At 43.0% G+C, this 15341-nt stretch overlaps 1 protein-coding gene across 1 annotated transcript in view; it reads left to right on the top strand.

Moving 5' to 3' along the window:
* Nucleotides 1-15341, top strand: part of LOC103347026 (mucin-17) — a 132701-nt gene that overhangs the window by 8637 nt on the left and 108723 nt on the right. The window contains 2 exon segments of the mRNA XM_070067817.1: nucleotides 3832-3903; nucleotides 4518-4598. Coding sequence (XP_069923918.1) covers nucleotides 3832-3903; nucleotides 4518-4598 — 153 coding nt within the window.

Raw genomic sequence — 15341 nt, 5'->3', positions numbered from 1 at the left:
TGCTATGGCCTGGGAAAGCAGTGGAAGATGGCCCAAGTCCTTGGGCCCCTGCACCCACATGGGAAGACCTGGAGGAAGCTCCTGGCTCCTCATTAGCACAGCTCCAGCCTTTGTGGCCAATTGGGGAGTGAACCAGCGGATGGAAGACCTTCCTCTCCCCTCTCCCCTCTCACCTCTCCCTTCTCCCCTCTCCTTCTCTCTGTGTGTAACTCTGACTTTCAAATAAATAAATAAATCTTTGGAAAAAGGAAAAATCAGAGTCATCTGACACAAAAGTAAATAACACTAGTTTCCTCTGAAGAGTGAAGACGGGAGTTGGAAAGGCTAAGGGATAAAGGGAAGGGGAAGAAAATTTAATTTTTCTTATTTGAGAGGCAAAGGCAGCATGCTATCATACACTGTTCACTCCCCAGATGCCTGTAGTGGTGAGACTGGGTCAGTCAAACTCAGGAACCTCAAACTCAGTCTTGTTCTCCTACATAGATGGCAGGGATTTAAATACTCAGCCATCATTACTGCCTCCCTGGTCAACCTTAACTTGTAGCCCCGGCATACCTCAAACATGGGGCTTCGGTAGTAGGGCTTGGGGAAAAAACAGAAGGAAATGGCAGTTCTGCCAATCTTGGTGCCTCCCAGTGTTAGGTTCTAACAGGGACATTGTGACCTACAGAGCAGACATTACATTTATGATTTGGTGGGAAGGACGGATAGGTGTATAGAGATGGACAAAAAAGGGAGAGTGGGAAAAATGGTTTAAATTAAAATACAACAGACATTGCCACCCTAGAAGTAAATTAGAATCTGGGTATTTAAACAGCACCATTACCAAAGTTTCCTCTACATACAGAGTTAGTCCTATGAAGCAAACAGCTGCAGTTGTCATTTTGATTCAGAAGTACCTCTTTCATTTTCCAGAATCCTCAGTGAAAATGACTTGACTGAATTACATAAGGACTCATTTGAAGGCCTGCTGTCCCTCCAACACTTGTAAGTCAGTTAATCATACTTATTTATGAGATTTTAGTTACATTATCTAGAAAACAAATATGGGTCCCAGCTGGATAATCTCCAAGGTTTCTTCTGGAAGTCTACACTGTAGGGTCTCATATCTCTAACATGGAATACCTACTATGTGCTTTGTGGTTTTTTTTTTTTGACAGGCAGAGTGGACAGTGAGAGAGAGAGAGAGAGACAGAGAGCAAGGTCTTCCTTTGCCATTGGTTCACCCTCCAATGGCCGCCGCGGCCAGTGCGCTGCGGCCGGAGCACCGCGCTGATCCGATGGCAGGAGCCAGGTGCTTCTCCTGGTCTCCCATGGGGTGCAGGGCTCAAGTAGCTGGGCCATCCTCCACTGCACTCCCTGGCCACAGCAGAGATGGCCTGGAGGAGGGGCAACCAGGACAGAATCCGGCGCCCAGGCCAGGACTAGAACCCGGTGTGCCGGCGCCGCAAGGCGGAGGATTAGCCTAGTGAGCCGCGGATTATATTTGTATTTAATTTACAAGCAATGGATGAAATTGGATCCAAGGTCTGTCTTCATACAGGTCCTAAGTTAAGAATGAGTTTTATATTTATAAAGGACTGTAAAGAGAAACAAAGAAACAAGAAAATACAACAGAGACAATATGTGGCCGACCAAGTCTCAAACATTTATCATCTGGCCTTTACAAACAAGGTTTGAACAAGTTGGTTTAATACAACAAAGGGAAGAAAACATAAACCAACAACATTAATTTGAATGCCATCAACTGAAAGTTGTTAGATGATCTAATCTTGAATAAGTTAACCTTTAGCCATTAAGTGACTTGCTAAACAGGTAAATTATATAAACAATATTATCAAGAATACTAAGCTACCAAGAGAACAGATTTGGCATTAATGATTTCAATTAAGGAACTATTATACCCATGTTGGAAATAGATAATTAAAACAATAGCTACATAGTATTGGGAAGTGTACATCATTAATCCTTATTAGGCTAATTACTGGGCCTCTTCAGCAAATAGATTCTTGTCTCAAAAGTACAAGGCTTAAGGAACATAGCATGTGATACTCACAACACTCCTTTGAATGATGATCAGAACTTCTAGGCCATACGGGGACAACCACATCTGCATGGTTCCTCTTGAGCACCTTTCCCATCTGGGCTCCGGAACCTTGCAAACATGGTTTGGAGAAAAACAAATGAGACTACTGCTGGTAGAATAGGCCCTTCATTGTTTCTGCTGGAAAATCCTTTGTAGCCTAATTAGTTTATGCTAGTGTATGTATTCACTTCATTTTCAAAATGCCAATCAATTGTCTAAAGCTGAAAGAGAAAGCCAAACACTTTGCCTAGTACTGGAGACACATAAATGAGTAAGACAGGATCCCACCTTCCCAAGAGCTCACAATCTTGCAGGGGAAACAAATACACAAGCTCAAACCAATACCCAATAAGCACTATGTAGCTGACAGAGTGCTGCAGAGGGACCAGGGAATAATAAAACCACACTGCTTTTTAAAAATTCACTTTTCCTTCTTCTACCTACTCAACCATTCCTTCATTTAATAAACACCTGAGTCTATTTCCATGAGTCAGTTTTAAACATAGTGGGCAATGTAGATGAGCAAGGCCAAATCCATGCTTTCAAGAAGTTTATGCTCTGGGGAAATGGAAGGCACAAGTAACGATATCAAAAGAAATGGATATAGAGTCCAGACGAGGGAGAAGACTTTGGGCTGGGTCAGGGACGATGGAACCAGGGAGCAATGCCAGTTGAACAGGACTTCCAAGGGGGCAGTGGGCATCATCAGACGTCTTGGAGAGAATATCGTGGGAGAAAGGGAAAACATGGAAGCTTCTGAGGCACAGAGATGCAGGGAAAGCTGGAGGGTGAAGCCAGGTCTTCCAGGCCTTTGAATGCTGAGCAAGAGTCACCACGGGGAACCATGCTGTCACAGCAGTGCTCTAAAACAGACTTGAGCTTGCACCACAGTTACCTGGGGCTCTGAACCCTACCCCCACAGTAACTGCCTGAGTCGGTCTAGAACAGGGCTGAGAATCTGCCTCTTCTGTAAGCACCTAGTGATGTTGGCCTCGGAGAGTCACTTAGGGCAAGTCCCACTGGTGACTGCGCGTGGGACAGGTGAGAGAAGGAGATTCTAGAGATGGAGCCACCAACAGATGAGTTGCAGGTGAAAAGTGAGGGTCAAATTGTAATCAGTGGAAGTAAGAGTCCTCTACCACCAAGAGTGTTTTCAAGTGGGAATCCAGTGTCGTGCTGTTTTCTGACGGTTCTATCATGGCTTTCATGGACTATCAAGCAACAAGCAACAAATAAATTTCCTTTAGTATGACAGAAAGTGTAATTCTGAATCAGTTCAAAATAATGAATTAATTAGAGAACCAATTTCATTTCAAATGATTCAAAAGGGCATCTTTTTTTCTGGTATTGAATGAAGTTAGAAAACTAGGACTAAACCAGGAAAGATGTGAAAATGTGAGTATTCTTTGGAATATTAGACATCAAAAATTGAGATGACAGCTTTGCTCCTTGTTTCAAATGGATGAAGACTATGAAAGTTCATCTAATCAATTCTGCACTCAGGAAAGTTTACCACCACAATCTATCAAGATCTATAGTTGTGTATGTCATTGATGAAGGTTCTAACAGTGAGACTGTTAGGAGAGGTTGTAAGAAGGAGTAGTATCTCCAGAGGGTCAAATACAAGTCCAAAGCTTTACAGTTTAGGTAAAAACTGCATATCCAACATTATCAAATGCAAATTTTATTATCCCCACTGACTATATAGGTAATAGCTAACCAAGGCAATGTTTTCCTTTTCCTAGAGATTTATCCTGCAATAAAATAGAGTTTATCGAAAGACGTGCATTTGAGTCACTCCCTTTTTTGCAGTCTATGTAAGTTACAATTTCATCACATTTGGAATTTTAATAAATCTTCACTGTTCACCTTGAAATAGGGTTAAGATTCTACTTTACATTTGTAGTAGAAGGTTGCTAAAATTCTGTAACAGGTCCTTTTCCTCTCTAGCAAAAATACTATCAGGTACAAAAGTCAGAGTGAATCCCACAGAGCAGGGCTTCTCAGCCAACTTGATTTTGCATTCAGGTAACAGCTTGCAGCCCTGCACGTGCTGCTGACACTGCGTGAGCTAAGCCCAGCCTGCTGTTAAGCCACTTACTATGTACAGGACAAACCTCCACAAGAAAAGCATTATCGAGTCCAAAATGTCAATAGCATTCAAGTTGTGCAACTCTGTTCCAGAGAAGTAAAGATCACACAGTACAAGTATGTCATGTAATATGAAAATAATATGATGAAATTTAATGTAAATGTGCAAGTATAATTCAGAAACCAAATCTTCCAGTACCAGTAAATTCTTTAGTGTGTAGATAAAATGTGGAAGTATTGTTTCATCTATAAAAATTAGAATCACTCCTGAAAGAAGAGTATTCTGAAAATATTTCTTTTTTTCTTCTTCATTCTCTTTCACTCGTGTCTTTTTTTGTAGAAATCTTGGTTGCAATTTACTGACAGAACTGAGCTTTGGGACATTTCAGGCGTGGCATGGAATGCAGTTTTTGCACAATGTGTAAGTGCAATAGATGATGAATACATATTTAAAAACCATTTGTGTATAAAAATGGTATATAGTTATGCTTATCTGGGTATTAAGCCCTGTATATAAACTCTGCAAAGAAGGTCTTCATTTCCATTTTTTTTTCCAAAAATCTAACACAAAGTACTCTGGGAGAAAAAGGTTCTGGTGCTTTCTCAGGGTTACCTGCTTTTAAATCCTAATGCAAAAATAATTCCTGGGACCCAGCCAAAGGGCACATCTCTCCCCATCACCCACCCAGATCATAAGCTTTTTCCAAAATGTATTTAGCTCTCAATTTATAAATTATCTGTGGATACTAATAACTTTTGAAATAGGAAGAAGTGGCATATATGTTAAACTGTAGTGTTAAAAAAATAAGAAAATACACTGCTTTAGCCTAATCCCACATATTTTGTCCTGACTAAACTGCAACAGAAAGTGAGTTTTATTCACTTTCAACTCAACAATTCTGTGATGTTCAATGGCCCAAGGGAATTTTAGATTCAAGATACAGATTCTCCACTAAACCTGATGTTGAAAGACTATCCACCTGTTCTGTGGTTCAGAATCCCAGCCAAACACAATTCATTCTGGTTATGAGGGAAGGTTTTAGGATGTGTTGGGGATGGACCAACAGTGCCTGCAGATCTTGAGGAAGAACACTGAGAGTCTGTTTTTACTTCACCCACACACCGGGAGCTGGTTCCTGGAGCCCCAACACCAAGTGGTTTTGGTAGCATCAGTAAAAATGGCCTCAACATATATCATTCCATTAGATTCCCTCCTAAGGGGCCGAGTTCCAGTACAGTTTTCTGTAGACAACACAGGGAGAAAATCTGTGGAATCACAGTGGATGAAAAGTAATGAATTCATTTAAGAACATTCACTGAGTGCCAGGCCCACCGAGTGCCAGGTGCTGTATTAAGTGCTGGGGGTACAAACTGGAGCAGGACAGAAGCTTTGTCTCCAGAGACTTTCATGCCAGCAGGGGGAAGTTGGACATTGATGGGAAAATGAGTGACAGCCATGCTAGCATCTGTGCAGCAAGGCCAGAGAGATGAGCTGAAAAAGTAGGAGCAGAGCTAGGGATGGCGCACAGTGCACAAGGCACCAGTTCATTTATCTCAAGTTTCTGTGTCCATCTTAAGCCAAAGAAAAAAAGCATTTGCTTCATGGTGATGCAAAAACCAGAGCTAGCTGGTATTGGAAACTAATCCTCTTATCATGCGATCTGAACATATCTAACTCATGGTTGCTTCAAAAATTGGCACAATGGCTGTAATACACCAAGTGTGTGTTGGGAGCGGGTCTCCTTTATTTGGGGACATATTCTTTTATTAGACAAATCTGCTTCAAGGAAACTTTTGCTATCCCCGTTGCCCCAGGAAGACACCAGTGATCTTATGACCAAAGATGAGGGTTTTTAAAGTGAAAACAATGCTGTTCACTGCATTACAGAGTCCAGAAAAGAGTGCCAGCTGAGCTGGATTCATCATGAACTGGAGCCTAAGCTTCAAGGCTTTACGCTTGCACGTGCCCCTTCCAAGGTCCTGGGAGGGGCTGGAGCAATTTTTATATTCATAATTCTGCATGTTTCATTATAAGGGATTCCCCAAATTAGGTTAGGCTCATGCTCAGCAAAATCTGCATTCACCCTTACTTTGCATGTACTACATGCAGCCCAGTAAACATTCTTCTGAATGAAGTCTCTGTGTAAAACAGCAGTGTGGTAGGATCAATCTATTGTGAATATGAAATCTACCTCAAAGACATGCCAAGAGCTTACCAGTGACATAACATTCTTTGAATAGTAATACTCATCAAATCTTTCAGTGAAATCAGAAATGAAATATATTATGGAAAATCAGCAGTAATTGATAATTCTAAACATTAAGTATACTTTATTTCTTCTGCTTCATTCATTTATGTCGCTCCCCCTCTTCGTGGAGGAACGACACAGGACCCTGCGTTGTTCTTTCGTCTGCTCGGCCCTCCCCAGGTTTGCTGCTGGTTCTTCCCGGGTTGGCTACCGTCCCTTCCACCTCCGTGGAAGGGCGGTTCCCCCTGCCGCTTTCCCCACTTCTGCGGGGGAGCGGCACACCGCCGGCCGGCTCTCTCGGGGGCTGCACAGGTGTTCCTTCAGATAGATGTTCCTGGTGCATGTTGTCTCTCTCCTCCTTTATAGTCCTCTTCCACCAATCCCAACTCTGCTACCCACACGCCGAGTACGCTGCTCTCCTCCAATCAGGAGCAGCTCCTGCAGCTTGTCAAGTTGGTGAAAGGCAGCTGGGTAGAAGCTGTTTGCTCCTCTCCCAGCGCCATATTGTGGGAGAGCAGATGCATAGAATAAGTCTTAATTCCAGTAACTTAGTCTAGTCCGAGTTGCTCCCAGTTGCTCCCCACAGATCCCCCTTTCTTTTTATTTTTGGCGTTGATACGCGCCTGTCTTCGGTGCCCCGCAGCACACACACTGCTCTGCTTGCTAGAGTTGCCCACAGGTGCTTACAAGCCCTACCAATCAGGCAAACTGAATCCGGGTCCTCTCTTCGCCATGTTGTGAGGAGGTTTTTAGGCGCTGATGCGTGCCTGTGTTCGGTGCCCTGCAGCGCATGCTCTGCTCTGCTAGAACTGCCTGCAGGTGCTTACAAGCCCTACCAATCAGGCAAACCGAATCCAAGCCTTCTCATTGCCGTATTGTGGGGAGACTTATTGATGTTAATTCGTGCCTGTCTTCGGTGACCTGCAGCGCATAAGCTGCTAGCTGCCCGCAGGTGCTTATCGTCTTACTAATCAGGCAGACCGAATCCAAGCTCTCTCATTGCCGTGTTGTGGGGAGGCCTTATTTTTCTCTATTTCTCTACCTCCGGGCATTCCTATTTCTCCTATTTTACTTCTATCTGCCAGCATTCCTATTTCTCTCATTTTACTTCTAAACTTGTTTCTCTTATCCCCGCGGTTTCCCGGCGCCCGCCCCGAGGCTGCTTCTCGGCGCCTCCCCCGCGGCAGCTTCCCGGCTCTGCGCGGCTTCCCGGGGCCCGCCCTGCGGCGGCTTCCTGGCTCTGCGCAGCTTACCGGCTTCTATTCGCACCCCGTGCGCTCTCCCCGTTTGTGCCCCGCGCGCTCTCTCTGCGCGTGGCGGCTTCCGCGAGTCACACAGCCCAGCTCACGTTTCCGCCACCGGCATTCAGTCCAAGTTCCCCGGGCTAACCTGGTGAATTCAACCTAGCTCACGTCTGCGCCCCCCAGTTTGGCTTCCCGTCTTTTGCTCCCCGGGCTAATCTGACGGATTCCAACCTGGCGGCCCACGTCTCTGCCTCTGGTTCCAGATTTTCGCCTTTTGCTCCCCGGGCTGACTTGAAGAATTCCAAGCTAGCTTACGTCTCCGCTTCAGCCTGCCCCCCCGCGGCTTCATCCTCCCTAACATTTTTCTCTACCCGGTATGTTTCCTAACTTTTCTTCCAACAACAATCCCCTCTCATTTCTCCTGGCTTTTCCCCACAGTCCGTATCCGAGTCTAAGTTTCTTCTAGGTTTCACTTTCGCTTTCAACCTGCAGTCCGTATCTGAGTCTAAGTTTCTTCTTGCTTTCACTTTAAATCCTAACTTCTTTCCCACAGTCCGTATCCGAGTCTATGCCTAGGCTTTCAATAGCTTCTTCCGGCACCTTTTCCATCCGGCTTTTCCCTAGGTTCTTTGCTAGTCTCTCTCTCCGGTATTTTCCCACTTCTTCCCGTTTCTTCCCTCTTCTTCCCTCCTAGGTTTCCTATCCGAGTCACGGCACCATTATGTCGCTCCCCCTCTTCGTGGAGGAACGACACAGGACCCTGCATTGTTCTTTCGTCTGCTCGGCCCTCCCCAGGTTTGCTGCTGGTTCTTCCCGGGTTGGCTACCGTCCCTTCCACCTCCGTGGAAGGGCGGTTCCCCCTGCCGCTTTCCCCACTTCTGCGGGGGAGCGGCACACCGCCGGCCGGCTCTCTCAGGGGCTGCACAGGTGTTCCTTCAGATAGATGTTCCTGGTGCATGTTGTCTCTCTCCTCCTTTATAGTCCTCTTCCACCAATCCCAACTCTGCTACCCACATGCCGAGTACACTGCTCTCCTCCAATCAGGAGCAGCTCCTGCAGCTTGTCAAGTTGGTGAAAGGCAGCTGGGTAGAAGCTGTTTGCTCCTCTCCCAGCGCCATATTGTGGGAGAGCAGATGCATAGAATAAGTCTTAATTCCAGTAACTTAGTCTAGTCCGAGTTGCTCCCAGTTGCTCCCCACACATGTACATTAAGTCTTAACTCATTGGCTTCTTTCTAAAAATTGTTTTAGTCACTTCATTGGTCCTCACAAAACAAGTTTCATAGTTTAGTAGTGGAAGGACTCTAGAGTGTAGAGAGGGGCTCCCTTATCCAGACAGAGCACATCCACATGCTCACTCGTCTGTTACTCACAAGCACTGTGGGTGACTAGGAGGAGAGTCCAGGCTTTCTCCCTCCTCGGATATTCGCCCCACTGTTGACACTGTAGGTGAGCTGGGTGTGGTCGTACACTGAAGGTCAGCCATGGGCATAGCCTCCTTCAGGCAAGCTGTGGATACACCTGCATTTGCACACTGCTGGCACAGTCCTCCCTCTGTGGTGTGTCCTGGAATCCAAACAGCATCTCCCCAAACTCAGAGAGAGGCATAAACCTTACAGATGAAGAGAACAACTCAGGTCTGCCCTTTGGGGGTGTTTTGTAAGGGTTCACAAGTTTTCACATTGTCACTTCCTGCAACTATTACACTTTTCTTCTCATAATCTTTTCATCTGCACCATATTCTCATCTGTGTAGCAAGAGGTCTTCTTTTCTCTTAAGGTAATTCTTCCTCTGCACCGTATGCTTCTCTTAAAGTATTCTCTTCATTGGCTTTAGGGTTTTTTTGTTCTTTTACTTTTTTCTTTAAGATTTATTCATTTATTTGAAAGTCAGAGACACGGCTGGTGCTGTGGCACAGCAGATTAAAGCCCTGGCCTGAAGCGCCAGCATCCCATATAGGTGCCGGTTTGAGACCTGGATGCTCCACTTCCAATCCAGCTCTCTGCTATGGCCTGGGAAAGCAGTGGAAGATGGCCCAAGATTCTGACAGCTCACTGGGATGCACTTTGGAGGAGCTCAGCTTCATTCTGCATGCTCATCTCCATTCATTTTCTTTTTTTTTTCTTTTTTTTTTTTTACAGGCAGAGTGGACAGTGAGAGAGAGAGACAGAGAGAAAGGTCTTCCTTTGCCGTTGGTTCACCCTCCAATGGCCGCCGCGGCCAGCGTGCTGCGGCCGGCGCACCGCGCTGATCCGGTGGCAGGAGCCAGGAGCCAGGTGCTTTTCCTGGTCTCTCATGGGGTGCAGGGCCCAAGCACCTGGGCCATCCTCCACTGTACTCCCTGGCCACAGCAGAGAGCTGGCCTGGAAGAGGGGCAACCAGGACAGAATCCGGCGCCCCAACCGGGACTAGAACCCCGTGTGCCGGCGCCACTAGGTGGAGGATTAGCCTAGTGAGCCACGGCGCCGGCCCTCATCTCCATTCATTTTCATTCTCTCTCTCTCTCTCTCTCTCTCTCTCTCTCTCTCTCTCTCTCTCCCCCCCTCCAACCCTCCTTCCCTCCCTCTGTCCCTCTGTCCCTCTATCCCTCTATCCCTCTCCCTCACTCTCTCTGATACTGGGCATACAGGCTATTTTTTTTTGGAGAGTTTGAGGTTTTTTTGTTGTTGTTGCTCATTTTACACATACTTCTCTTTTCTTATTATAATTCCTGATTTGGTTCAAATGTAGACAAAATAACTTAGACAAAGTTCAAACATTATCCAACATTCACATGGTTACATATGACTGTGAGTATGCAAGTAATACATCTCATAATTTTAAAAAATTTTGAGAAGCAACAAATTAAAAATAAAATTAATCCACAATCCAAAAACCTAAACCCAAATATTGCTAAGACATCAGTCTATTCCTAAAGCAGATATTTCTTTTTTTTTTAACTTTTATATAATGAATATAAATTTCCGAAGTACAGCTTATGGATTACAATGCCCCCCCCCCCCCATAACGTCCCTCCCACCCGCAACCCTCCCCTTTCCCACTCCCTCTCCCCTTCCATTCACATCAAGATTCATTTTCAATTCTCTTTATATACACCAGATCAGTTTAGCATACATTAAGTAAAGATTTCAACAGTTTGCTCCCACACAGAAACACAAAATGAAAAATACTGTTTGAGTACTAGTTATAGCATTAAATCTCAATGTACAGCACATTAAGGACAGAGATCCTACATGAGGAGTAAGTATTTCTAAAATATGAGGGATCTTCAAAAAGTTTTTGAAAAATGTACACTATGAAAAAACTATGCAGGGATTTCAAATAATAAGCTTAGCAACTTATCTTTTAATTCCATTTACTCACAAACCTTTTGAAGTACCTTTGTATTCCTTTTTTTTTAATCTTTTATTTAATGAATATAAATTTCCAAAGTACGACTCATGTGTTACAATGGCTTCCCCCCCCATACCGTCCCTCCCACCCACAACCCTCCCCTTTCCCACTCCCTCTCCCCTTCCATTCACATCAAGATTCATTTTCGATTATCTTAATATACAGAAGATCAGCTTAGTATACCTTAAGTAAGGATTTCAACAGTTTGCTCCCACACAGAAACATAAAGTGAAAAATAATAGATGATTTTTTTTAAATGATGATGAAATCAGATCAGACCTATTGTCATGTTTAATCCCAGTGAGAGTCAAGTTGGGAATTGATAATTTCTTTTTTTTTTTTTACAGAAGATCAGTTTAGTGTACATTAAGTAAAGATTTCAGTCGTTTGCGCCCCCATAGAAACACAAAGTGAAATATACTGTTTGAGTACTCGTTATAGCATTAAGCCTCAGTGTACAGCACGTTAAGGACAGAGATCCTACATGAGGAGTAAGTGCACAGTGACTCCTGTTGTTGACTTTACCAATTGACACTCCTGTTTATGGCATCAGTAATCTCCCTATGCACCAGTTATGAGTTTCCAAAGCTATGGAAGCCCCTTGAGTTCTCCGACTCTTATCTTGTTTAGACACGGTCATAGTCAAAGTGGAGGTTCTCTCCTCCCTTCAGAGAAAGGCACCTCCCTCTTTGAAGACCTGTTCTTTCCACTGGGATCTCACTCACAGAGATCTTTTTGCCAGAGTGTCTTGGCTTTCCATGCCTGAAATACTCTCATGGGCTTTTCAGCCAGATCCGAGTGCCTTTAGGGCTGATAGATGTTTCTTTTTTTTTAACTTTTATTTAATAACTATACATTTCCAATATACAACTTCTGGATTATAGTGGCTTTTCCCCCCCATAACCTCCCTCCCACCTGCAGTCATCCCATCTCCCATTCCCTTTCTCATCCCATTCTTCATCAAGATTCATTCTCAATTCTCTTTATATACAGAAGATCAACTTAGTATATACTAAGTAAAGATTTCAGCAGTTCGCACCCACACAGAAACACAAAGTATAAAGTATTGTTTGAGTACTAGTTATACCATTAATTCACATAGTACCACACATTAAGGACAGAGATCCTACATGGGGAGTAAGTGCACAGTGACTCCTGTTGTTGATTTAACAATTGACACTCTTATTTATGACGTCAGTTATCACCCGAGGCTCTTGTCATAAGCTGCCAAGCCTATTTTTAAGGCTACCACTGAGCTTGCCAGGGAGGAACTGTCTAGGGCAAGTTAAATACACAAAACCCACACAAATCTCACTATTCTTAGAGAAAGTCAGCCAATTTTCTTGAGTAAATGCCCCACAGGTTGCTGCAAGCCTTTGGTTAAATTTCCAGAATTATCAAAAACTTGATTCTGACCACTTTTACCATTTTGTTGTTCCCTTTATGAAGGGATAAATTTTCAGATGTTCTCACTCCACTGTTTACATAGGTTTCCACTGATGTCACCTACAACATGCTTTTAAATCTCTAGTCTCAATGACTCTGAGCTAAATATCTAATTGTGGGATAAGATTAGGGAAAAGGAATAAAAAGAGAAACTAATTTTCATGAGCGCTATCCTGAGAAGGTTGATGAAATTTTCAAAGTACTTCTATATTTAGTCATCTCAAGCTTCAGATTAAAGTGACAAATATTTGGACCCTTTTCTGCACACATATTAGACACAGTCTGGGGCAGGACTGAGCTCCAGCTCCAGCTTTGCTTCTTACAAGTGCAGTGACCTACAACAAGTTACACAGCCTCTGTGACTCAGCACAATATATATCACAATAGGCTACTGGGGTACAATACCTATCACAGAGGTTATTGGGAACATCCAGTGTTGAATGCTGAACACAGATGCTTGGCAGCCCAATCAATATCATCTGTAAGAGTTATTATTTTCACAGTCTGTAACAGTACAGTACGTTTTTGAGTAGAGTTAAACTAAAGGCAGTTTTTTTTTACCTGTTTTTGTTTTTGTTTGCTTGCTTTAAAAAATTTAAAAATCTATTACAGCATTTAGGAATGAAATTTCCCACAACACGAATTTATTCATTGTATTGGTATGGAAACAAAATGTGATTTCTTTACTCAACAAATATTTATTAACCATGCAGTAAATTTCAGGCACTATGCCACACACAGGCATAACAAAGACAATAACATATGTTCCCTGCCCTCAAGGGGCTAACAGGCCAGGAGACTGACAGGCCAACAAGCAACGTAACAAAGACTGTGATGTGATGTGATGTGATGCAATGTGACGTGATGTGATGTGATGATCAGTGTGATGTGATGTGACGTGATGATGTGATGTGATGTGATGTGATGTGATGTGATGTGACGTGATGATGTGGTGTGATGTGATGTGATGTGATGTGATGATGTGTGATGCGAAATGAGAACACCAGTGGAAGAACGTGACAAGAGTATGGCTTTGACGTGGGTTCTTTTTCCATCAACTAAATGAATTAAGTCATGGCTTGTTTAAAATTTCTAAAGATGAAAGGCAAGCACCTTGAATTATGGAGAACACAGGATTAGTGTTTCCTACACAAAAAAGGGCTTCCCTATCAGTGTGGTCACTTCTATACATCTTTCTTTTTTAAGACACAGACAGCTCCCGTCCACTAGTTCACTTCCCAAATACCTGCAATGGCTCGGGCGAGGCTAGGCCAGGCCCAGGCTGAAGCTGGAAACCAGAAACCAGTCCACGTCTCCAAGTAGGCAGCAAAGAATCAACCAATTGAGCCATCACCACTGCCTCCCAGGGTCTGCATTAACAGGAAGTTGCAATTAGAAGCTGGAACTGGGAATCAAACCCAGGCATCTGATTTGAGACGTAGGTATCCCAATCTGGGTGTTAAGTGCTAGGCAAAACACTGGCTCCACTTCTAAGGCTTTTCACCTAAAAAGTTCTTTTGCATACTTTTTGTTTATTATGCATTTTTTTGTATCTTTTCTCTTTCTCTTCTCCATTCATCCTCTAAGAGACATAGGTAGTTCCCAAAGAACAAGTGCTTTTTGAATTCTAAGGGTGATTTATAAGTACACAGAAAGTAATTTTAAGCCTAAAATGTCTACACAAAAAAGAATATAATTTCTCATACAGTCTTGTGCTTACTGAAATGGCCGATACCTTTAATTCCATTGCATTTTTCAGAAATCTCAATCGTAATCCTCTGAAAAACATTGAAGATTCGTATCTTTTTAAACTGCCAGCATTAAAATATCTGTAAGTATTAAACTAATTCTTTTTTATTTTCATCAAACATTAAATATTTGAGATTGAGGCTAAAAAGTCATGATTTTAAATTAGGTTACTGAAAAAAAATAAATTAGGTTACTGAAAAAAAGTTATTGACTGAGGCAAGAACTGAGAAAGAATTTATCATGGGAAAGACAGCTGGCAGAGGGAGACAGTGTTACATGCAAATACATGTTAGGAATACATCTATCCCAAGCAAAGAAGTATAGATGTAAATTTTTTAAAGAAAAAAATAAGAATTAAAAGAGGTCAATGTAGTATAAAATGAAAAATAAGACAATGGCAGAAAAAGGTGTAGGTTCCACTCTTCAATGCCAAGGTCATTAATCTGATGATGCAAATAGTAAAGTCATTTCAACCAGGGCTTTCTGGAACTGTCTCCATGACAAACTCTTGAGCTGTCTTGCTTTATAGAGAAGCCAAAACTGATGTAACCACATCTTCCTGAAACAACCTTTTTAAAGACAGATCTTTTTATTGAGGTCCATACCATGAATGTTTGGGCTTTCTCCTTCAGAGACTTGGGAACAACACAAGTACCACTTACCACAGTTGAGAACATCCTCATGATGACTCTTCAATTGGAAAACCTGTAAGTTATCTTTTTCTTAGGTTTATTTCCATGTAAGTCTGTAGACTTGTTTTCTTAAGTCAGGCTTATGGAGGTATAATTTTTATGTATTTCAATTCACACTGTAAAGTTTGCTGAGTTTTGGCAAACACGTGGTTATGTAACCACCACCAAATTCCTGATGTAGAACATTTCTATCAACCCAAAAAGGTCCCTCATGGTCCTTTCCAATCAATCGTCTCCTCCCATCCCCAGACCCAGGCCCTGCAAACCACTCATCCTGTTTCTATTCTTGTAGTTTTTCCTTCCACAGTGTCTTATAAGCAAAATCATGTAGTAAGTGTAGCCTCTTGTGTCTGGCTCCTTTACTCAGCATAATCCTTTAGAGATTAAACTAC

The sequence above is a fragment of the Oryctolagus cuniculus genome, unplaced genomic scaffold (genome assembly GCF_964237555.1).
Source record: "Oryctolagus cuniculus unplaced genomic scaffold, mOryCun1.1 SCAFFOLD_128, whole genome shotgun sequence".
Lineage (NCBI taxonomy): Eukaryota > Metazoa > Chordata > Mammalia > Lagomorpha > Leporidae > Oryctolagus > Oryctolagus cuniculus.
The sequence above is the reverse complement of the archived record's forward strand: the minus strand, read 5'-3'. Positions and strand labels throughout refer to the sequence as shown.